General features: G+C 35.1%; 1 protein-coding gene across 1 annotated transcript in view; it reads left to right on the top strand.

The window, feature by feature from the left end:
• The window catches only part of PXDNL (peroxidasin like), a 313214-nt gene that overhangs the window by 173019 nt on the left and 114113 nt on the right, over positions 1–26082 (top strand). Inside the window, 1 exon segment of the mRNA XM_070480896.1 lies at positions 16872–16943. Within this exon segment, the coding sequence (XP_070336997.1) occupies positions 16872–16943 (72 nt within the window).

The following is a 26082-nucleotide window of genomic DNA, read 5'->3' on the forward strand; positions in this document are numbered from 1 at the left end:
TGAATTACTTTGCATCTTTGTCAAGAATAAGTTTGGCATATTTCTGGACTGTCTTTTATTATATTGATATGTGTATGTGTGTGTCTACCCCTTTACTATTATGTGGCAAATCTAATCTAGCTATATAATACATTTTGAAGTCAGATAGACTGATTCCTCTTACTTTATTCTTTTTTTCAAAATTGTTTTAGCTATTTTAGTTCCTTTGCCTTTCCATTTAAGATATAAAATAATCTTGTCTATATCTGTAAGAATCATGCTTAGCTTTTAATGGAATTATTTTAAATCTATATGTCAGTTTGGGGACAAATAACATATTTACTCTTTGAGACTTCTAGTCTATGATCTTGGTATGTCTCCATTTATTTAGAGATTTATACCTTCTTTGATTTTTTTATCCGCATTTTGTAGTTTTATGCATAAATGTCCTCTATAGGTTTTGTTAAATTTATACCTAAGTATGTCATTTTTCTGAGTGATTTTAAAGGATATTGTATTTTTAATTTTTAGTTTTGTAGTTCACATGTTCATTCCTATAATTTATTAATACAATTGATTTTTGTATTCTCATGTATCCTGTGATGAGTTGATCTATTTTTTAATTCCAGGAGGTACTTTTTGGGGGTAGATTCTTTGGAACTTTCTTCTTAAATAATTGTGTTGTCTGTAAACACAAAGATTTTTGTTTTTTTCTTTCTGATCAATATGAATTTTTCCTGCCCTTTTTTCACTGGCTAGATCTTCTACTGCTCTGTTTAATAAGACCAGTGAGAGCAGATGTTCCTGCCTTATTCCTAACCTTAGGGGGAAGGTATATTAGTCAGCGTTCTCCAGAGAAACAGAACCCTTAGGAGATATATATATATATATATATATATATATATAAAGAGAGAGAGAGAGAGACTTATTATGTATAATAATTATGGAGGTGGAGAAGTCCCACAATTTGTCATCTACAAATGGAACCCAGGAAAGCCCACTGTAATTCAGTCCAAGTCTTAAGGCCTGAGAACCGAGAAGCCGACGGTGTAAATCCCAGTGCAGTGGCAGGAGAGGATGAGACGACATGTCCCAGCTCAATAGGGAGGCCAAAAAAAGAGGGAAATTCTTCCTTCCTCTATCTTTTGTTCTATTACGATCCTCACAGATTTGATGATGCCCATCCACATTGAGGAGGGCAAACTATTTTACTGAGTCCACTGATTCAAATGCTAATCTTATCTGGAAAAGGCCTCACAGACATACCTAGAAATAATGTTTAATCTGGACACTCCAAGTCCAGTCAAATTGACACAGAATTAATCATCACAAATCCACTCCTTGTCAGGGTGCTACTCATACGCATCTCCTTAAACCATAGCTAATCTTCAAGTAAAGAAAATAGCAAGGTCATAATTCTGCCTAACGTGATACAAGTATCCTGAGTACAACCAAAATGTGCTAACCCCTTCCCCAGAAGAGGAGGTAAAGTCCTTGAGTGATGTTTATTCTTCTCCCTAACACGCTATAACTTAAATACTATGACGGAAGATTAATAATACTTAAATACTATATAGAAAATCAATGCATCTCATGCTATACGATAAAAGAATAAGAAAGGAAAGAAAAATATACACACATACACACACATTCACAGCAAAATAAAGAGGGAATATTCATTCTAATTACAGTCCACATTTCTGTCACTGACCACATTATTGTAGCTGGCATTCAAACTACCTTCCTCCACCACCCATTCTGTGATTCCCTTTGTCTTAAGCAAGCATCTCAGCTGATTGTGGCTCTTTACCTGGAGAAGTGACCAAAATTTCATTCCTGAAGGGTCTGGGCCATTAATAGTTGCCTGGATTGGATTGTTGTAGTTTTCCATTGATCTTAATCACAAGGCATGTTAATAATAAGAAACGCCCTAAGGGAATTCATATTCTAGACATACTCTTTCTTACCTCCGCTGTGGAGTAGCAGTCCAAGTTCCCCTTAGTAGTCAGGGTCAATTACTGAAGCCATCACTCTAATTTCCTTGTTTGCCTGTTGATTCAAAGGCTTGAGGAGTCCAAAGTGGCTGGGTGGCAGTCTTAACTTCAATGGAATCATTGTTGTGACTCTTGATGGAAATATTCCTCCCTCCGGAACTAAGACCTCTTAGGTCAGCAGAGCATAAAGTCATGGGAACAAGAAGGAAAAATTTTGCTACTGGATCACTAGGGGTAATAGTGAGTGGTACCACTTCCATTCCTACTTCTTGATTCCTGGACCCATGAATCCTGGTTATTGGAGAAACAGCACGAAATAGTGGACACTGCTTCAGAGCATATACAGCTCTCTGGAGTATTTTGCTCCAGAGTTGCAAGGTATTGCCACTTAGCAAGTACTGTAACCGGATCCTCAAAAGATCATTCCACCATTCTATCAAGCCAGCTGCTTCAGGATGGTGAGGAACATAGTAAGACCACTGAATTGCATAAGCATGGATCCACTGATGCACTTCTTTTGCTGTGGAGAGAGTTCTCTGATCAGAAGCAATGCTGTGTGGAATACCATGATGGTGGATAAGGCATTCTGTAAGCCCATAGACGGTAGTTTTGGCAGAAGCATTGCATGCAGAGAAGGTAAATCCCTAACTAGAATAAGTGTCTATGCTAGTAAGAACAAAATTCTGCTCCTCTCATGATGGAAGCAATCCAATATAATCAATCTGCTACCAGGTAGTTGTCTGATCAACTCAGGGAATGGTGTCATATCAGGGGTTCCATGTTGGTCTCTGTTGCTGGCAGACTGGGCACTCAGAGGTGTCCATAGCCAGATTGGCCTTAGTGAGTGGAAGTCTATGCTGTCGAGGCCATGCGTAACCTCCATCTCTGCCACCATGGCCATATGGTTCATGAGCCCATTGAGTGAAGACAGGGATGGCTGTGGAAAGATGCTGACTGGTATCCATAGAATGGGTCTTTATATCCAACTGACTATTAAAATCCTCCTCTTCTGAAGTCATCCTTTGGTAAACGTTCACATGAGAAACAAATATTTTTACCTTTTTTTATTCCTTCTTTTATTTTATTTAATTTTTAATTTTTTTTTGAGGAAGATTAGCTCTGAGCTAACTACTGCCAATCCTCCTCTTTTTGCTGAGGAAAACTGGCCCTGAGCTAGCATCCATGCCCATCTTTCTCTACTTTATATGTGGGGCCCCTGCCACAGCATGGCTTGACAAGTGGTGCATAGGCCTCTGCACCTGGGATCTGAAGAGGCGAATCCCAGGCTGCCAAAGTGGACTAGGTGAACTTAACCCCTGTGTCATCAGGCTGGCCCCTATTTTTATGTTTTTGAGATTCAGAAAAGTTTATCTGCCTATCTCTCCCTCAAGTTTCCTTGTCACCAATTGTCCAATCATATTCCTTCCGAAAATCTGGCTATCCAGTCAAATCATTGGCCATAGCCCGTGAATTGGTCTACATTAGCACATCTGGCCATTTTTCCTTCCAAGTAAAGTGAACAACTAGTGAAGTTCTTTCCACTGGGAGGATTGCCTCTCACCTCTGTTTGTCAGGGATGTCCCAGAGAGGGACTATAGTGTGGCAGCTGTCCACTTTTGCATGGTGTCTGCATATTGCTCAGACCATCTGTAATTGAGGCCTGAGTCCTCTCTTTCTCTGCCAAATGATCTTAGATAACTCCCCATGAGGACACAGGTACAGGCTGGGAGAGAGAAGGCAGTGTAGCAGGAGTAGGGACCATGGGGATTTGGGCCACTCCTTTCCTTGTGCCTTTAGGGCCTGCTTGGGCCTGATCACGTATATACCATTTCCATTTGAGGATAGAGTGTTGCTGTGCATGTCCAACTTCATGACCTGGAAGGTCACATAACACCAAGATCATGTCACATTAACTTGGCGGTCTATGGTAAAGTGTTCAGTCTCTACTAAGGCCCAGTAGCAGGCCAAGCTCTCTCTCAAAGGGAGAGTAGTTAGATCTTTTGTTATAGTCCCACAAGTTCCTGAGACTGTACACTTTTTTTTAGGTTTACACTCTCCCTGTTGTTCAGATTGGGTAAATTCTGTTGTTCTACCTTCAAGTTCACTGCTTCCTTCTTCTATTCCCTCCATTTTTCTGTTGAATCATTCATTGAGTTTTTTAATTTCAGTTATATATGTATTTTTAAGTTCTATACTTTTTATTTGGATCTTTTTCATATTTTTTATTTGTTGGCTGAGACGTTCTATTTTTTTATTTGTTTCCTGCTTGTTTGTAATTCCTTACTAAAGAATTTTTATGATGACTCTTAAAATATCTATCATATAATTCTAACATCCCCATCATCTCACTGTTAGCATCTGTGTTAGTTGATTAGGGCTGCCAGAACAAAGTACCACAGATTGGGGGGCTTAAAGAACAGAAATGTATTTTCTCACAGTTCTAGAGGCAAGAAGTCCAAGACCAAGGTGTTGACAGGGTTGCTTTCTTCTAAGGGTCCCTCTGCTTGGCTTATAGATGGCCATGTTCTCTCTAGGTCTTCCAATGGTCTTCCCTCTGTGTCTATATCCTATCTCCTCTTCTTAGAAGAACACTAGTCTTATTGGATTAGGGATCACCCTAATGACCTCATTTTATCTTAATTACCTCTTTAAAGGACTTATCTTCAAATACAGTTACATGTGGAGGTAGTGTGGGTTAAGACCTTGGCATATGAATTTGGCAGGGGGAGGGCACAACACAATTTAGTCTATGGTAGCATTTATTTATTGTCTTTTTTCATTCAGTTCGAGAGCTTCCTGGTTCTTGTCCTGGTGAGTGATATTTGGTCAAAACCTAGACCTTTTGGGTATTATATTAAGAGACTCTGGATCTTATTCAAGTCTTCTGTTTTAGCTGACTTCCGCTCTGTTAAGGAAGAAGTAGGTGGAGGTAGAAGTCCATGTTCCCCACTTGGCCTCCATTGATATCCAAGTGGTAGTGGGACTCCTTGTTACTGTTAGGCAGAGTTGGGAGTTCTGCCTCTCCACTAGGCCTCCACTGGTATGTTCCTTGCTGAGAGGGGTATAAATGCTTCCTTATGGCTCCTGCTGCCCTACACTGACATCAAGTAGCAGGAGTGGCTTCATTACTGCTTTATGGTAGTAAAAGTACTGACTGTACACTTGGCCTTCTCTGATTCCACTCCAAGGGGCAGCTCTGGGGATGGAGGTCTAGTTGTCTCTACTGACACCTCAGGGTGGGCTTCATTGTTATTGCTGTTTGGGAATGAGTGTCCCAGCTCTCTACTTTACTTTCTCTGACAATACTGCTATGGGGATATTGGGTGCCTCATTAGACTCTCTCAGGGGCTTTTGCTGGCATGGGCATGGATGGAGACACAGATTGTTCTGTGGTGCTTGGCTGGAGTAGAGTGGTTATTTTCCAAGTTTTCTGTCCTGTTAGACTTCCCCATTCCCATATTTATAGTGACTTTTTATTGTCAGCATTTATTTACATCTCCTGGTTTTTGGCTATTCAGCTCCAAGCCTGTAATAAATGAGCAAAGAGAGGCCAGAAACTCCCTACTCTGTCATTTCTTGGGGCCCGAGGTTCTTAGCAAATTTTCTTTCTCTGTATCTTTCAGAATCTTCCTGTGTTTGTTGTATATGTAATACCATTTATAGAACTTTTTCATCATCCCAAACAGAAACTCTACTCATTAAACGGTAACTTCCCATTTCTCCCTCTCCCAGCCCCTGGTAACCTCTATTCTAGTTTATGTCTCTATCAATTAGCCTATTTTAGGTACCTCATATGAGTGGCTTATTTCACTTACCATGTTGTTTTCAAGTTTTATTTATGTCGTAGCATGTATCAGAATTCCATTCTTTTGAAAGGCTCAATAATATTCCATTGAATGGATATACTACATTTTATTTCTGTTCACCTGTTGATGGGAATTCAGGTTGTTTCTATCTTTTGGGTATTGTGAATAATGCTACTATGAACACTGCTATGTGTGGATCTGTTTGAGTCCCTGCTTTCAGTTCCTTGGGGTATATAACAGAAGCAGAATTGCAAATTTCTTTTTATGCAATCACTTATTCATTGATTACTTTCAATAATTTACATATTCACTCATTTATTCAACACTTTCATGATCATCATTCATTTACCAAACACTATACTCATGTTAATGTTCAATATCTTACCGTTACATAGTGTCTGACAGACTATTTTTACAAATCTTTCATTGATTCTTCACAATAGACTTATGATTTGCTGTACTAATATCCTAACTCCATAAATAAGGAATATATCTTTATAAGCTTAATTTTCTGGTAGCTCTAGCACTAAGTCCAGACTCACAGTTCTGCTTTCTAATTTTGGGCCCAATACTCCTTTGGTTGACAAGCTTGAAATATTTAAGCAAAGATGAGATTATCATTTGAGGATAATGTTCTAAAAACATGCTCTGTAACTCAAAACTCCAGAAAATTTTCCGTTATAATGAATCTTGTAGATTATTTGTAGGTAATTTTCTAATATTTTAAGCATTATTTTAGCTTGTTTTATTTTTACAATCAAAACAATATCTCTGGAAATGGCACTATCAGCAATGTACTTAGTTTGAATGACGTGTAAATATTTAGTGAAGCATATCAACATAAATTTTATGAATTTATTAACTTTGAATATATATCTGTTATCTAAAAATATTTTTTTGTAATCTGTGAAGATGTTTTTAAGCTGATCACTATATTCTTGGAGCTTATCTCTGGTAATATGATAATACCTTATTTCCAAAATGAATAAATGTTGATCAAAAATGATGATTTAAGTCCTTGGCTCTGATTGTTATAGAGCTGGAATAAATTTGTTATTGAAAAGCCGAATTTGAATCCCAAGTGAAAATATTTCTGGAATATTTAATATGTGTTAATAAATAGAATTTTACTCTCAGTGATTTAAATTATATGGCAATTTTTTTCAAAAAAAGGCAGATAAATGATATAATTTTCAATTTCACTTTTCTATTACTGTTTAGGATCTCTGGATTATTAGACTCTGAAGTAATACAGAATAGGAGTATAGGAGAAACTTTAGTCTGTCCCCAAATATAATGAGAATAGAAATGTCTTCAGCATGAACTTTGCCCATTTAAAGACTACTGCATATGCATCACTTATTTTAGTTGTAAAACAAACCTACTACTTGACCCGCATTCCAGTAGTTCCCCCTTATCCACGGGGCATACATTCCAAGACCCTCTGTGGATGCCTGAAACCATGGATAGTACTGAACCATATATATACTATGTTTTTTCTTTACATACACAACTATGATAATTTATGTTTAATTTATAAATTAAGCACAGTAAGAGATTAATAACAATAATAGAGTAAAACAATTATAACAATATACTGTAATGTTACCATAGATTTTAACAATCTCAACATACGATCTTTTTCTTTCCTTAAGTCGAGAACTTACCTTTTCACTTACAGGAATCATTTTCTGCCTTCTCTTTGGCATGTTTGAATTCCTAGCATCACTACTTGTGCATTTTGGGGCCATTATTAAGTAAAATAAGGGTGGCTTGAACACAAGCACTGTGATAACTTGAGAGATGATCTGAAAACCTAGATGGCTACTAAGTGGCTAATGGATGGGTAGCGAATACAGCATGGATGCAATAGACAAAGGGATGATTCGCATCTTGGGTGGTATGGAGCTGGATGGCATGAGATTTCATCACTATTCAGAATGACTCACAATTTAAAACAAAAATTGTTTATTTCTGGAGTTTCTCATTTAATATTTTCAGACCCAATTGACTGCAGGTAACTGAAACCATTAAACGCAAAACCACAGATAAGGGGGAACTGCTGTAACTCTAGTTTGAATATTAAAATTACTTAATGAGTAAAATGTGATAGTATGGTATGAATATCCACCACTGTTAGTAGAAAAACATATTTGAATAGTGGGGAAAGGGACAGGAGATGGCTTTTCATGGTGGTAATTTTTAAAAATCAAAGCTTCAGGTTTCATGGGTTTTCATGTTGCCTGAAGACATTATTGTGAAGAATTCAGAGATGAGGAAGATGAGGAGGGAATCACAGAAGAAAAAAATGAAGGCTTTTCTTTGTCCTTTTCTTTTTTTTTTGGTAAACATAACGTCAGTTTAGATTCTCTTGGCTGCAATAGAACAAAAGAAGAAAACAAACAAACAGTGAAACTGCTCAGCCAGGCATAAATTTGTGGAGGCGATGCTCGTCTCAGCCTGGTTTAATCCAACTGCTCTAAGTATTATACCGAGCTTAGTTTCTCTGCATCTCTCAAGTCGACTGTCTTATAGGTTTAGTTCATCCTTAAACTCTCCCTGGTGGACCCTGGCTTCATGTTTCCTCCTTGACTTAGCAAAATTTCTGTGCCAGAACTTTCACACCACCTTATGGAGGGAAAAGAGTGAGTCTCTTCTGTTGACTCCCAAGGAAGACAGACAAAGTTGTTTTGATGTATGAGAAGGCCAGAAATGTTTCCTCGTATTTCACTGGCTCATGTCTTTCCTGCAGCCAGTCACTGTGTCCAGAAGAATGGGATGAGTCACTGACTTACACCCCTGGGTGTAAGCAACCTAACTAAGACATGGGGAGGTTGATTTCACCAAAGCCATCCCGTGGCTGTTTGATGCTGCTGCTAGAAGGAAGCAGATGGATGGATGCTGGGCAGTAAAAGCACATACAAAAAATTGTGCCTAGGGGCCTGCCCCGTGGCCGAGTGCTTAAGTTCACGTGCTTTGCTTTGGTGGCCCAGGGTTTCACCAGTTTGGATCCTGGGTGAGGACATGGCACTGCTCATCAGGCCATGCTGAGGCGGCATCCTACATGCCACAACTAGAAGGACCCACAACTAAAGATATGCAACTATGTACCAGAGGGCTTTGGGGAGAAAAAAGGAAAAATAAAGTCTTAAAAAAAATTGTGCCGTTTTCTATAAAGCATCCAAAGACACTATTTACTGGGAAAATATCTTAACTCTTTTTTAGTGAAACTTTCTCAAGTCAGGCTCTTTGGAGAAATGTTATGATGACGTTTCTCTGATTTCTCCAATTATTGGAGAAAAATATTGCTTTAGAGAATTAAATTAGTTTTCAGCTTTACTAGAGCAATTACTTTGATTTTGGACCTAGATATCTTACTTAAATAGGATAATCTCCTTTTAAAAGAGTCTAAAATAGTCTATTGGTTTGAAAAAGTTATGATTAATGCATATGCTAATAAAAACAATCTCATAAATATTCATTAGCCCAAAAGTTTGAAGTTAATGTTACTTTTAGATAACATTTCTCATCTTGGAATAATTCCTAGTCCTTCCCTGAAGGTTATTAATTAATACTAAGTTGTATTACTTTTAAGTAGAGAAAAAGTTTATTTGCCTTCATAAAGACACATACAATTTTCATGTTTGCTTAAAAATAGTGTGTATCTCTGTGTGTGCATCATAAAATCCTTGAAAGGACTAAAATGTGTGTATAATTTTATCTCATAAGCATCCTAATCTTTTTATTTTCCCTCAAAATTTTAATTTGAAAATTTATAGGCAACAGAGAAGTTGAATACCTATATACCCTCCAAATTAACTAAAAATTCCAACATTTACCTTATATATTTTTATGTATAATGTATTTTAACTAAACCATATGAAGATAAGGTACCCATCCTTTAGTACCAAACAACTATAAACCTCAATTCCAACTACTTGATAAGTCTTGTCAACAAATAGAAAATAGTTGCATATATGGTAGATATTAAAACAATTATATCAATAATCATTTATGTAAATGGTCTAAATATAGAAATTAAAAGGAAGACAATGTTTGAATAGATTAAAAAAATAACCAGCTCATGTTGCCAATAAGAAACCCACTTTAAATATAAAACACATTTATATTAAAAGTAAAATGATAGAGATATACCATGCTGACACATATTAAAAGAAAACTAGAGTAACTATATCAATTTCAGTCAAAGCAGACTTCAGAACAAGGAAAATTACAAGGGATAAAAAGAGGATTGTTACATCATGGTAAAGGAGATTGGTTCTCCAAAAAAGACATAACAATCTTGAATGTGTATGCACCTAACAGGAGAGCATCATATTTTGAGCAAAAATTGATAGAATTCAAAGGAGAAGTAGACTAATCCACTATTATAGTTGGAGACTTCAACACCTCTCTGTGAGTAATTGACAGATCCAGAAGGCAAAAAATCAGTAAGGACACAGTTGAATTGAACAGCACCACCAATCAACTAGATCTAATTGACACTTACGGAATACTCCATCCAACAACAGCAGAACACACATTTTTCTCAAGCTCACATGGTACATTCACCAAGACAGACTACATTTTAGGCCATAAAACACAACTCAGCAAATTTAAAATAATAGAAATCATTCAAAGTATGTTCTTAGACAACAATGAATTTAAACTAGAAAGCAATAACAGAAAGATAGCTGGAATATCCCAAAATATTTGGAGGTTAAACAACAAACTCCTAAATAAGACATAGCTCACAGAAGTCTTAAGAGAATTTAAAAATATTTTCAACTGAATGAAAATATGAATTATCAAAATTTGTTGAATGCAGTGAAAGCAGTGCTTAGAGGGAAATTTATAGCATCGAATGCATATTTTAAAAAAGGAGAAAGATCAATAATCTAAGCTTTCACCTTAGAAAACTAAAGAAAGAAAAGCAATATAAACTTAAAGCAAGCAGAAGAAAATAAATAATAAAAATTAGATCAGAAAATCAATGAAATTGAAAACAGGAAAGCAATAGAGAAAACCAAAAGCTGATTCTATGCAAAGATCAATAAAGTTGATAAACTTCTAGCCAGGATAATCAAGAAGGAAAGAGACAAGACACAAATTACTGATATCGTAAATGAAAATGGGACCATCTCTACTGATCCTATGGGCATTAAAATGATAGTAAAGGATTATTGTGAACAACCCTATAGCATCAAATTTGATAACTTAGATGAAATGAATCAAATCCTGGAAAGACACAATCTACCAAAATTTACTCAAGGAGAAATAGATAATCTGTTAAACCAAACATTTAAAGAATGTTTTTCTACAATTTCTTCCATAAAATAGAAGCAGAGAGAATACTTCCTAACGCATTCCATGAGGCCAGCATAACCCTAATACCAAAGCCAGATGAAGACATTACAACAAAGGGAAGCCACAGACCAATATCTCTCATAAAACTACATGCAAAAATATTGAACAAAATATTAGTTAATCAAATTCAAATGTACACCCCAACCAAGTGAGATTTGTCTCAGGTATGCAAGGCTGGCTCAACATTTGAAAATCAATTAATGTAACCCACCACATCAATAGGCTGGAGAATAAAAATCATATAATCATATCAATAAATGCATAAAAAGCATTTGACAAAATTCAACACCCATGGTAAAAATTTAACACTCATGATAAAATCTCTGAGCAAATTGAGAATAGAGGAATCTTCTTCACCTTGATAAAGAACATCTACAAAAAACTGCATGGCTAACATCATACATAATAAGGAAAAACTAGATACTTTCCCCCTAAGAGTGGGAATAAGGCAAAGATGATCCCTCTCACCACTACTCACCATCATGCTGGAAATCCTCGCTAACGCAATTCAGACAAGAAAAGGAAATAAAAGGTTTATAGATTGGGCAGGAAGAAATAAAATTGTATTTATTCTCAGATGACAAGATTATCTGTGTACAAAATCCCGAAGAATCAACAACAAAAAACCCCTACCACTAATAAACAGTTATAACAAGGTTGTAAGATTCAAGGTTAATATACAAATGTCAATTGCTTTCCTATATGCTAGCCAGCGGGAGACCCTTCAAACTAACTCCTTTGTTCTTTTGACATGATCCCATTAAACTTGGAGCACTTCTTCTATTGCTTTCTGTCAAGCATGGTATGTTATATGCTTTTGCTGCCCCAGACCTGGAAGCAGTAATTTCTTCAAAGAGCCTGATTTGCTCTAGTAGAAAATAGCATTTGAAAGCAAGATCTGGATATCAGGTGTCCTTATTTGAGTAGGAGGTGAATAACTGCAGGATCTTGCAGTAGACAGAATTAAGAAATGGTTTTCTAAATTGTGACTTTATATTTATATTTTCAATTCAAACTTAGTAGCAACAAATTATTACAGTCACTACAAAAAACAGTAGGGAAGTATCTCAAAAAATGAAAAATAGAACTACCATATGATCCAGCTGTCCCACTGAGGGGTGTGTAGCCAAAGAAATTGAGATCAGGATCTTGAAGACTGATTGTTCTTACTTTCTCTTTTCGACATTTGTATGCAATTTTTCTTAGAGTGATTGTCTTGGTACACAATATCTTGGTACTTCAAAATCTTGGTGCTAATTTATCTTACAGTAAATTTTTTTTAATTAAAATAACCATCTAGCTACTAAAATTAAACATATTAAGTTTAAGATTTCTTTTTATGTTCATTTTTTCACATAGAAAATATTCTATTTAGAGTGTAAAGAGTTGGAGCACTTTGCTCGAATTTTCTTGAAATTAATATTTTCTCTTTTTATATTATCAATTTTGTATGCAGTAAATTCTATTACTTTTCTATTTTTATTCCATTCTAACTTTGCATTTTATTTTTTATTTAATTATATATTTGAACGTGTTAATTATTAACATGCATTAAAAATGTACCCAGAGATGACTTGATTACATCCATTTTTCTCATTTTTTATGGCTTTGTTGTACTCCATTGCGTGACTGTATCATAGTTTATCAGTCAGATCCTACTGACAAACATTTGAGTAGTTTTCAGTAATTTACTATTTTAGAAAATTATCAAATGATCTTGTGCATATGTTGTTTTTATTTGTAGAGGATTATCTTGAGCTCTAGAAATGAGATTACTGTGTCAAAGGGTCAATGTATATGTAAATTTTTTGTATATTGCCAAATTCCTTTCCCTGAGAGTGTGCCATTTTTCATTCTCACTAGCAATGCATGACAGTGCCTATTCCCAAGAATCTCAACCACAGATTATGTTGACAGGATTAAGGATTTTTTTCCTCAGGCTGATAGGTTAGAAATGATGTCTTGGTATAGTTTTAATTTCCATTGCTCTTATTATGAGTGTAGTTTAGTATCTTTTCAAATGTTTGAGTTATTTTTGTATCTTTTAAATGTATGCTGTTTGATGATGGCTTTTGCCCATTTTACAATTGCGTTTTTGTTTTTCTTCTCAAATTTTGATTCTGTGATGTTAGTTCTTGATATTTTCCCTTCTTCTTTTGACTTGGATATGCAATTTTTTGTCATGTAAAGTTTTATTATTTTCTAAAATTTATCATTTTCGTATTGTTTCTGAATTTTGAGTCACAGTTAGAAAGGCTTTTCCCCACCCCGTTAAATAAAAGACTTCACATTTTCTCAATACCAATTATTTAAAAATGAATCTTTATTATATACTAAATTTACATATGTAGTTAGTTCTACTGCTGGACCTTGTACTTTTTTTCCCCATTGGACTGTTCATGTCATGTGCCAACACCACACTGGTTTAATTATAGAGGCTTTATTGAGTGTTTTAAATATGTATTATGGCTTGTCTCCTTCTGCTCTTCTTTGTTAGAGCGCATCTAGTTATTCCTGCTTGTTTATTTTTCCAAATGAACTTTAGAATCAACCAATAAACCTCTACGAAAAATAAAAAATGTGTTGCTGTTTTTATTGGGATCATATTAAATGTACATATTAACTAGGGAAAACGGTATATTTTGGTTTTGAGACACTTATCCAAGATGTTTTTCCATTTGCTTTAATTCCTCTTAAGTTTGAGTACTTCTAGTTTTTTTTTTTTTTTTTACTATATATGTGGAGTATTCTTTTCTATTATATCCTTTAGTTGGTTTTATTTTGTATACAAAAAGGCCATTGATATTATATGTCAATTTTATATTTTGTAATCTTACTAAATTCTCTTAATTGTAATAATTATGGCATTGATTCTTCTGCAGTTTTCAGGCATTCTATCATAGCATCTGGAAAGACAGCCAGCTATCAGTGTAGATTTTTTCAGTATTTAAGAAGAGAATTATAACGTTGCTGAGAACTATTAAATGGTGAATTTAGTTTGCTAATATTTTTATTAATTTTGCATTGATATTCATAAGTAAGGTTAGTTTATTCAATTTTTCTCAAGTTTAGATATTACTTATTATATTACATATTATAAAGATATAATATTTGATTTGAGTAACAGATGACTAAATATGAGGGTAGAGAAGAGGGCTTTGGATGGTTTATTTTGTTTCTTAATTCAAGATCACACCCTTCTGCTGACATGGTGACGCACAAGTTCTTTAATAAATACAGCCTTTTCTGATGTGTCTAGATTCTATGGTACGATCTTAATTCTGTCAGACCCTCAATTTTGGCTTCTTGCTCTCTTCTTTCCTTTTAATGCCAATCCTTCACAAGACAGCTCGTCCATGTAAGGTGCCTCCTCCTATTCACTTTCCCAGTCCTTTCCTTCAGTTCCCCAGGAACTGGGGCTCTGAGCACCCAGAGCACAGACTGGTTTCCATCAGGATGCTACTCTCAGTTTTTCCTGTTCCACGGGCTTCCCCTGCCCCTTGGTCTGTGAAATCCTCTCCTGACCATCCACAGTAGATTCTGGGGCTGACTTTGTTGGTTTTAGCATTTCCTCCACTTAAACATAAATGACGTTACCAATATTCTCTTTCTCATAGTCGTGGCATATGTTGTGTTCTGACTGATTTGTTTTTTCCTCTTCGTTGAACTGTATGGTTTTCAGGGATGCGTGGAGAGATTCGAGTTCAGGTGGTCAGCATTATCCCACAGGAGACTGGAAGTTCTCTTACTGGTGTTAACATAAGTCGCCGTATAGCTTGAAGTTCTGTTATATTGATTTAACCAACCTGTGCAGATTTAACTGCAGAAGGTCTATTTGCTTCTTTTTTCTCTATTATCTGGTCACTTTTTCTATATCATTTTCTATAAAAGAAGAGTCTAAAATGAAATCTGCATATTTGAGACAAAATATTATGGGAAATTTTCAGTTTTGAGACTCCTCAATGAATATTTGATAATTTAGTTTAAACTTTAGGAAAAAATTCATCATTGTTTAAATATAAAAATAATTTTTAAAAAACCTGTTGAGGTCTTGACACACATCTCTATAGAAATTGGGCCAATTCTTTAGTGCCTCAAGCTATGATACCCCAAAAGTAATGTGGTTCCTTGACATTCTAATGGTCTGAGGTTCCTTACAGGGAGGTGTACCTGAATCCCCTGGAGGACATTTACAAAGTGCTTTTACCTGGCCTGTACCCCTGGACTAGAGGGTCTCAGCTTTGCTGCATGTTATTATCACCTGTGGAGTTCTGAAGACTCCCAGTGCTCGTACCACCTGCCAGACTCGTTATTAAGTCATAGTTTGTGAAGTCAGGGTCTCAGACGTCAGTCTAAGGCCTGAGGTAGAGCTCAAAATAATGTCTTAGAAATACTATTGACTCTCATTTCTATATGCTGATTCACATATATCCACAGTTGAGAGCCACCAGTGGTTTTTGAGATGACAGCTCAATGCTCTTTACAACCTATTTGAAGAAACGTGGTCCTAAAAAATTCTTTTTCTTGCCATCCTAACATGTAGCTATATTTTTGAGACTTTTGGTCAAAGCAGGATCTGCCATAGTACCAAATAATGCTGAGGAAAAGATCTTCAGTTAGATGTAAATCCCCACTGCTCTGAGAAACTTACAGCAGTTCTAATCTGCGGGAAGAGAAAGTAGTTTGGAAATTCCAAAGCTTCACTAACAAGGTTTAGAGAGCAGTCCTTCCTTCATTTACAGCTGGAATTGTGATTGCTATGGTTTCTAAGTCATCTGCAGATGGCCAGCATGAGAATCATCTGGGAAACTTGTTAAACATGCAGTTTCCTAGACCTTACCCCAAGAGAAGTGGATTGAGTAGGTTTTTGGGTGTGCTCAGGAATCAGTGTTTTTAACAAACTATGGGGTGATTCTGATGCACTCACAATAACTGTGAATGTAGCCTATGCAAGGGCACATCCCAAAAGAACTTGATGGAAAGTTCAGGAGTTCTGGTTACCTCAAGCCCCCAGAGGCATAAGTAGAAAAGATCAAGAGTTTCACCTTCATGACATTCACAAAAGCCGTAGAGATTTTGAAATGAAATAACTTTGCCACCCTAAGTTGAAGAAATACAGACATAGAAAAGTTCATGTGTTACATAAGCTGTTTCCATCAAATCTTTTGGTCAGACTTGTTATATCATGTGCTTGTAAACCTGTTTACAGTGTCCTTTCCTGTAGATGTTCAGCAGCAGCCATGGGAGAACTGAAGTACATCTTATGGATCTGTTAATATGTTTTTATCCCCTTTCTGATGAGTCCTATGGTGATACTTGCCAGCTTTGCAAATGCAACTCCTCACTCAGTATATTCAGTATGATAGAATGGATTTTAAAAAATTGTTATAGTCAAACTTTTCTTTTTCTCAGAGAAGCTGCTATTCAGTACACATGGCCTTGTTAATCATTGTTTTTCCACAATCACTCCAAGTTTTAGAGTCTAAGGCAGGTATTCTTATTATTTGGATCAAAGATCCCTTTGCGAGGCTGAGGAGTGCCTGGGAACTCTCTTACCCAGACAACTGAGCTTATTTAAATGAAATCCAAGTTTCCATATATCTTTAGGAACTTTACTAACATCCCAAAACTTCTTAGGTCCACACTGCAGTTTAAAAAGTCCTGATCTAGGATGTGTGATATCTATACTAATGTATAATTTAATAGGATTTTATATGTTTTCCAGGTACCTGTACAAGAATGATATTCGTGCACTAGATAAGCAAACGTTTAAAGGACTCATATCCTTGGAACAGCTGTAAGTAATAAAATCTTGCTTATTGAATCATTGATGGTTATGGCTCAAATAGAAGCTTTTTAAATGCCATTATGTGATAGTTGAACAATTATTTTCAGCTTTGTTATGCAGCTTGAATGACTGAATATTCTGTCATTAGTTGGATAAAAATCAGAGTGGACGATCAACATAATGGCAGGAAGTCAGACTTCAGCTGGAATCCCAGCTCTGGTGCTTAATGGCTGTGCGCCATTGGGCCAGTTGCTCCCCGTCCTCCACCGCCTGAGCCTCTGCTTCCAAATCTCTTGAAATGCAGCTGTCTCTGCTGCGAGGACTGAGATATTGCATGCAAGGAGACTGGTTTGTCCCTTGACAAAAAATAGGCATTTTATAGAACGTAATTGATAGTTTTGATTATTATTAAATTATGAAACATGTTTATAGACATTTAACTGATGTAGCAACTCCCAGAACATGAAATCTAATCTCTCATTTTACAAATGATAAAACCAAATCTCATGTTAATTAAGTGACTTGCCTAAGATTAAAAGTCTGTGGCATTATTATTATAACCTAGACCTCCTGATTTCTACCTTAGTGCATTTTACAGCATTTGACACCTTACTGCTGGTTTCAAAATAAGCTTGAATCCCATAAACCTTAGATTCCCTTGTCAGAATTTCCATGTGAGATATGAGTTCCTAATATGAAAAAATCATGTTATGTAGTTACACTGCTCCCAAACTACAATTTGATGTTTTATTCAGAGATTTCTCTCAATTATTAGTGTCTGTGATATAATATTAATTAGATATTTGAAGAGACTTTCTCCTATTGATGACAAGCTATGGGGTATTTTTAAGTTCAGATCTGTAGAATGCTCTTTGATTTTTAATTAATAGAACTCTTAAATACCAGAAGCCTTTAACTCCCAACTTTCTATCTTCAATGTGGCTTCTTAATTTCAAAAAAACTATTTGCAATTATTTTTATGACAAATACGCATCTATAACAATCCAAAAATCTGGATTTCTTTATTTCCTGGAAGGCCAAAGTGTTAGGTTATACTATCAAAATATGATCGGTCAATCAAATATGTTTTAAAAAATCTTCATTGCCTCTGTCTACTTTTCCCCTTATTAATTTTTTTACATGACTAATGAGGCAACCCTGTGACAAAGTGTGCTCCTTCATCGTTTTCCTGTATTATTTTAAGTTGTGTAATATCTTAGGTAATTTTTACCATATTGCAGAATCATCACAAAAAACAATTAATTATAAATTCTTTAATAACAACAGCAAACAAAACCCTTATCGCTGTCATGTGTTTTTCATCAAATATATTTACAGATGGTTTATAAAAAATTAGCATATTAAAAGTTCTCATTCTCATTTAAAATGCAAACAGTTCTCATCGGTAAGTACTTTATAGTCTGATAATAATTACTGGCCTTACTAATATTGAGTAATGTTAATGTTTATAGCCATGGAAACAGGCATTTCTGCTTTCTATTTTTAAAGCATGATTCTGGGCTCTTGTGAATCACTATTCAAAGAGGATTTTCAGTATCCAAAAATGTAATCTCTAATCCTTGGAATTTTTCATAATTTTAATCATAGCTCTTAAAGCCAATTTTGTTTCAGTATATCCCGGCAAAACTAAAGTAGAAGTTGAGATGCCTAAGATAATTTTTCCTTAAGATATATTTATGTTGCCTTTCTTTTATTGATTCTTATTGTACATAATCCTTTTTGGATTAAATTTCCTTTTGAGGAAGCCAGAGATACATGATAGATGCTTGCACAGCCTCAAAAACAGTAGGGCATTGTGATGCCAATTCTGCTACTGACGTGATTGTTAACAATTAGTGTAAAAATATACTTTTTGATTTTCCTATAGTTTTTAAAGACAGTTTTTGATCCAAAAAAGTGGGAATGAGAAGTGAAGAAGGATATTGAGGAAGGATTTATTAGCTTAATTCTTTTTATGACCTTTTTGTTAATTGATAATTTGACAAACTACATACTTTTTTAAAACCACTTTATTGAGGCATAATTAACAAACAAAAGCCTGTGCATATTTAGTGTATGCAACTTGATAACCATCACCACAATCTATGCCATAAACATATCCATCACCTCCAAGAGTTCCCTCTCATCCTCTTTGTTTATTACTGTTATTATTATTATTGATAAGAACACTTGAGATAAGATTTACCCTCTGAGCAAATTTTTAAGTATAAAATACAGTCTGAAGTCCTAAAATTATAAAACTACTAGAACAAAACAGAGGAAATCTTGACATTGGTCTTGGTAATGATTTTTTGGATATGACACCAAAAGCACAGGCAACAAAAGCAAAAATAGACACTTAGAGCTGCATCAAATTAGAAAGCTTCTGCACAGCAGAGGAAACCATCAACAAAATGAAAAGTCAACCTATGGAATTGGAGAAAATATTTGCAAACACATATCTGATAAATCCAAATTATATATGGAACTCCTACAGTTCAACAACCAAATCACCCAAGTAAAAAAATGGGTGAAAGAACTGAATAAATATTTTTCCGAAGAAGACATACAAATGGCCAACAGGTATATGAAAACGTGCTCTACATCACTAATCATCAAGAAATACAGACTAAAACCACGATGAGAAGCCACCCCTCATACCAGTTAGGATGGGTATTGTTAAAAAAAAAAAAAAGATAAGTGTTGGTGAGGGTGTAGAGGAAAGGGAGCCCCTTGTGCACTGCTGGTGGGATGTAAACTGGTGCAGACACTTTGGAAAAGGCATGGAAGTTCCTCCAAAAATTAAAACTTGAACAACCGTATGATCCACTTCTGAGAATATATCCAGAGGAATTGAAATCAGGATCTCAAAGAGATACCTGCAATCCTGGTTCATTGCAGCATTGTTCACATAGCCAAGACATGGAAGCAGTCTATCTGTGGCTGAGATGTGTGGATAAAGAAAATGTGATATATACACATAGTTTACTTATTTTGGCTTAAAAAGAAGGAAATCCTGTGATTTGCGATGACGTGGATGAATTTGGAGGACATTATGCTAAATGAAATAAGCCAGACACAGAAGGACAAATGCTACATGATACTACTTATAAGATGAATCTGAAATAGTCATACTCATAGAAGCACAGAGTAGAGCAGTGCTTGCCAGGGGCTGCGGGAAGAGGGAAATGGAGAGGTATTAATCAAAGGGTACAAAGTTTCAGATGAATAAAACCTGGAGATCTACTGTGCAAAATAGTGTCAAACCACATACTGCTTCAAGGATGAGTGTTCTCTTTATGTTACATTATATTATTTTCTACATGTTGGCTACATAAAGAGAAATTTTGTGATTAAACACAACAAAGTCATAGACTAAAACAAATGTTGTTTTAAGCATTAATGAGGCATAGTTATTTCTATAGAATAATTTGTTCTTCTATTGATGATGTCAGGCCAGTAGATGGTGTAGGCAGGAGTAATTATCTCCGTCAGAATTATAACTATTGAATTTTAATGTAGGAAGATAGAATGATGACATATTAGGAGAGCGTATATTAAAAAGAACAAACTTGTGAGGATACAGTGAATTTTGCTAAATGTAAAGACTGTTTTCTTGGGTATAATTTTCTGTCTTTTATATATAGCAAAATACCACTGGTTAGGGAGGATGGTATTGCCAAAGTACATGTTTTTCTCTACCAATGACACACAGGACTTTAGTGTTTCCACCTTTCAGAACAAGAGTAGCTAGTGTGCTCCTAGAAAGCACAGTTTAATATTTCTTACATTATTACTCAGTCATCCTGCTTCCAATTACTCTTCTTCATCTAAAATTTCTGTTTTTATCTGACCGATACAATGAACACATTTTAATTGATTATATTTTTCTTTGCCAATGAAATTTTCTTCATCTTTGCCTCCTTAATAGGCACCAAATATCTGTTTTGTCAAAATAATCTCTTCTAGTCATGTTTTTCACATGACCATTGAACTAGAAGTCGTATGATCCATTTTAGTCATTCTTTTTTTAACCTGCATTTCCTTTTTAATGCATAACTTTATATTTCTTACTTTTCCCTTTCTTTAGATGTTTACTTATTTCTAAATAGTATATTTCATCTGGAGAATCTTTATTAGATAACAGCAGGCTTTAATACTTGTGTTAAACTGTTGTGTATTGCTCCATAACTTAAATATAAATGTCTTGTTGCTTCATCTGCGGCAGTCGTGGGAAGAGGCAGAGCAGCATTGCTGAGAGGCCAAAGTTATGAGAAATCAGACTGAGCTAAGTTTGATCTGACTGAAAACATGTAGCACTTACTAGCAGTTTGATCTTGGGCACTTTACTTTAAAATTCTAAACCTTACTTTCCTTTTTTGTTTTTTAAATGAGGATTCTAATAGTGATTTGTCAAGCTGACGCTCAGATCTAGGGATAACATATATGAAATGCTTGGCAAAAGTAGATCCTGAAATAATAATACCTATTGTCCTTGTTACCATACTTGTTAGTTTGTAATTATTATTTCAGTAATTACTTTCTGCACAACTTCTTTAAAGAAACAGCTAGATCTAAATAGTGTATTTTTTAATACAAAATTAAATTTAGCCAGTGATACAAAGTACCACTAACTAAATTTCTTTGACCTTTCTTGATCTATCTAGCTTATTTTAAAGGACCTTCTAATTTAATTTCTTAATATAAGCCATAAATGGCTGTAGATACTAAAAAACATAATCTTTCTAAACATATTAATATCCTGAATTATACAGTTAATATTTCAAAGGCTTTATTAAATAATCTTACTTTTTCCAGGGGCCTAGTTAATATTATTTAAGAATCTAAAGTTACAAGGAATGAAATAACTAGCATGATACTTTTGGATTTACAGATACTTTGAAAACCCCAAAATTCTGACTGGAACAGAAGAATATATGGGTAAAACTTCTTTTGCTTACTCATTGTATGAAATTCCTACATTAGATCAATTTTGGGTTTATCCAGATTGTCAATGCCGTTCATCTAGAGACTACCAGGAATACACCTATAGTTACACAAGTTGAGTTTATCGCTCTTTGCAGTGAAGGAGAACACATGCCATGGGGAGTCACAGGGAGTATCAATAAAAAGATGTTAGAAAGAACATTTTATAGAGCTTGGACTTTGGGTGGGTGATTTCAAGGGGGATAAGAAAGCAAATATTTGCTTTAAATTGGATGTCAGAAAGAGTGCACAAGTCTATGACTGTGTATCTTAATAAATCTTATATACAGTGAGGAGAGAATAGAATGAGGATAAAGCTGTACTTGGTAAGGACATAGCGTTCACTCAATTTGGCCAAAAGAAGAGGGTGTTTAGTATTTGTGGGTGGCACAGTAACCTTGTATTTGTCTGTGCTTAAAAAAAATTATGAAATAGCCTTGTTTTGTCCCATTTTATCAAGGTCTCAGGGTAACCTTGTCTAAGCTTGAATTCTGTGAGATTATGTTCAGTAGGAGAATACCACGGCCTACCCGTGAGTGCCAGGCCAGCTTCTGAATGTCAGGGATGCCTTTTTTTTCACTTCCTTTCTCAAGATAAATTACAGCCCAAAATATACATCATTATGGTGGTAAAGATACTTCATTTGGGACTTTATTTAAAAATCCTTCCATCATGATGACTACTAACTTATTCTCAGTACGAAAAGCATCTGTGATGTACAGTCATGCACTGCATAACAACATTTTGGTCAATTATGGACTGCATATATAATTGTGGTTCCATAAGATTAGTACCATATAGCCTAGGTGTATAGCAGGCTATCGGTTTGTGTAAGTACACTCCGTGATGTTTGCACAATGACAAATCATCTAACACATTTCTCAGAACACATCCTCATCATTAAGTGATGCATGACTATATAACATCTGGGAGTGTTTCACTGATTTCTAAACAGAGACAAATTTCTGTTTTTGACTATGATGGAATAAGAGAGAGCAGATTTACATTCTGCTTTGAAAATACTAGAAAAACAGACAAAGCATATGAAACAACAGTCTTCAGGCATTGGACAACAGGCATCAAAGGGCTGTGGTCCCTGAGAGAAGAGACGCATGAAGTGATTTCTATGAATGTCATAGTTTACTGTCTGGAGGCAGTTTCCAGGCTGCAGCACAGGGAGGTCTTGCACAACCAGAGACCAGCAGGCTTGCTGAGTTGAGGAGACAGAGATTTGAGTTTGGGGAGCCTACTGTGGTGAAAATTGGTGGCGTGAGGTACCTGAGAGCAGGATGATGCTCAGAGAGAGCCCTGGGGACCTGCAGAAGCTTCCCCTAAAGTTTGGCTGGATGCTGATCTGCACATGTCTGAGAAGAAAGTACCTGTGGGCAGAAAAGAACCTCTGGAGAGCTGGGAAGAGTTTGTACTGCTACCAGTCAATGTGGAAGAACTTCATGCTACATAGCATTGGATAGAGTCCTCAGAAAGGTTTCACGTTAATAGAGGGTCTAAATGAGTTCTTTTATGAAGACTGCCCTAGACCTGCTGTAGTACAGATTAAAGCAAAGCTGAGAGAATCAAACTGATCCCAGGTAACATAACTGTGTGCCAGAATAAAGTCCAATGTTCTTCAAAAGAATACAACAAAATCCAGCACCCAACCACCCAACACTCATGCTTCTCCTCATTCAATCAAAAATTACTGGCCAGCACAATACACCAAAGTCATAAAATAAAGAAACAAAAACCTGATAGAACTGAAAGAAGAAATAAGCAAATTCAACACTCCTCTGTCAATAATTCATAGAACAACTGGAAAATCAGCTAGTATATAGAAGACTAGAATAACAGTATCAACCAACTTGACCTAATTGATATTGATAGTGCATTCCACCTTAAGCCAGAAGAACACACAGTGTTTTCAAGTGCACAAGGAACATTTACCAAATAGAGCATATTCTGGGCTTCAAAGTAAGTCTCAATAAATTTAAGAAGATTGAAATCATACAAAATACCCTTTCTGATCAAAACAGATTTAAACTAGAAAATAATACTAGAAACATATCATATAAATTTTCAAATATTTAGAACTACTAGGTAATTCAAAGAAGAAATCATAAGAAAAGTTAGGAAATATTTCAAACATAATAAAAATGAAATGATGATATATTGAAATTTTGAGGATGTAACTAACATAGTGGCTAGATTGAAATTTATAAAATTAAATATTTATATTTGAAAAAATAAAGATCTCAAATCAATGATCCAAGTTTCTATCTTAAGAATCTAGACAAAAAGCGAAAACTACATTCAAAGTAAGCAGAAAGAAGAAAATAAAGATGAATTAAAATAAAAGAAATTGAAAAAAATTAAAAACAGAACCACAATAGAGAGAAGTCAGTACATGAGGATCTGATTCTTTAAGAGCAATAGTATTGATAGACCTCAAGCCAAACTATCAGAAAAAAGGAAGAAGACACAATTTACCAATATCAAGAATGGGGGTGCATCAGCACAGATACTACAGAAACGCTCAATGGATAATAAGGGAGTATCATGAATAATTTTCTGCCAATAAATTTGGCAACTTAATGAAATAAAAAATATTTTTGAAAGATACAACTTACAAAGTTCACTTAAGAACAAAGAAATAATCTGCATAACTGTATATATATGTGTGTGTATACATATGCATATTAAAGAAATTATACTTGTCATTAAAATATTTCCAATTAAAAAAATTCCATGTCCAGATGTGTTCAGTGGTGAATTCTTACAAACATTTAAGGAAGAAATAAATCCAGTTCTATATAAATTCTTTCAGAAAATAAAGGAGGAATACTTCCCAACACATTTTAAGAGTTGTAATCATTTTATGACACCAAAATCAGACAAAAGCATTACAAGAAAAGAAAATAACAGACCTGTATCCCTCATTAATAAAGATGCAAAATTCATTAACCAAACATTAGAAAATGAAGTCCAGCAATGATTTGAAAGGGATAATAAATAAATCATGCACAGTAGGTTTAATTTTAGGAATACAGATTGGTTTAACATTTGAAAACCAAAATATATTTTACCATATTAATAGATTAAAGAAGAAAAACCAGATGATTATCTCATTATATGCAGAAAAAGTATTTGGCAAAATTTAACACCCATTCATAATTAAAAACTCTCAGCAAATTAGCCCTTGCCTAACTTCATACTTAATGGTGAAAAACTGAGTACTTTACTGTTTAAGTTGGGAACGAGGCAAGAATGAAAGGAAATAAGCACATGAAAATGTGTTCATCATCATTAGTCATTAGGGAAATGCAAATTAAAACCACCACAGGATACCAATATGTAACTTTTAGAATGGCTAAATTAAATGGCTCTTTTAAAATTAAAGAAACTGAAAAGACCCAGTGTTTGGAGCAACTGGAACTCTCTCACACGTTACTACTGAGAGTGCAAAACAAGATAGCCACTTTGAAACATGGTTTGGTAGTTTTGTTTAAAGTTAAACATTAAGAGTGGGACACTGCAATTTCACTTTTAAGTATTTACCCTGAAGCAATGAAACATATTTCTACACAAAGACTTGAATGATTATAGCACTTTCATTATAATAGCCCTGGACTAGGAACAACCCAAATGTCCATCAGCTGGTGAATGGATAAACAAATTATAGTATATTCCTACAATGGGACAGCCCTGAGCAGTACCCGGGAACAAAGCACTGATGCCATAGTATGGTGGATGAATTTCAAATGCACATGCTAAGTGAAAGGAGCCAGACAGGCAAGACTCTATACTGTCTGTTTACATTGTAGCACATTCAAGGAAATGCACAACTACAGTGACAGAAAGCATATCAATGGTTCCTTGGGACCAGGGGTGGGCTAGGAGTAGGGTTGGCTGCAAAGGATGTGAGAGTACTTTGTGAGGTCATGGAAATGTTCTCTATCATATTTCCAATGCTGGTTAAATGAGGCATACATTTATCACAACTAATTTATTTGTATACTTCAAATCGGTGAATTGTTATAATATGTAAATTAACTTCAATAAAGCTGATTAAGAAGAACAAAGACAAATAAGTATCTCATTATTATTCACCAGATGGTTTCATGAACTTACCTTCATTCCCATTTTTGTTTGCTAAATCTATGAGTTC

Source organism: Equus asinus, chromosome 12, assembly GCF_041296235.1.
Source record: "Equus asinus isolate D_3611 breed Donkey chromosome 12, EquAss-T2T_v2, whole genome shotgun sequence".
NCBI classification, from domain to species: Eukaryota; Metazoa; Chordata; class Mammalia; order Perissodactyla; family Equidae; genus Equus; species Equus asinus.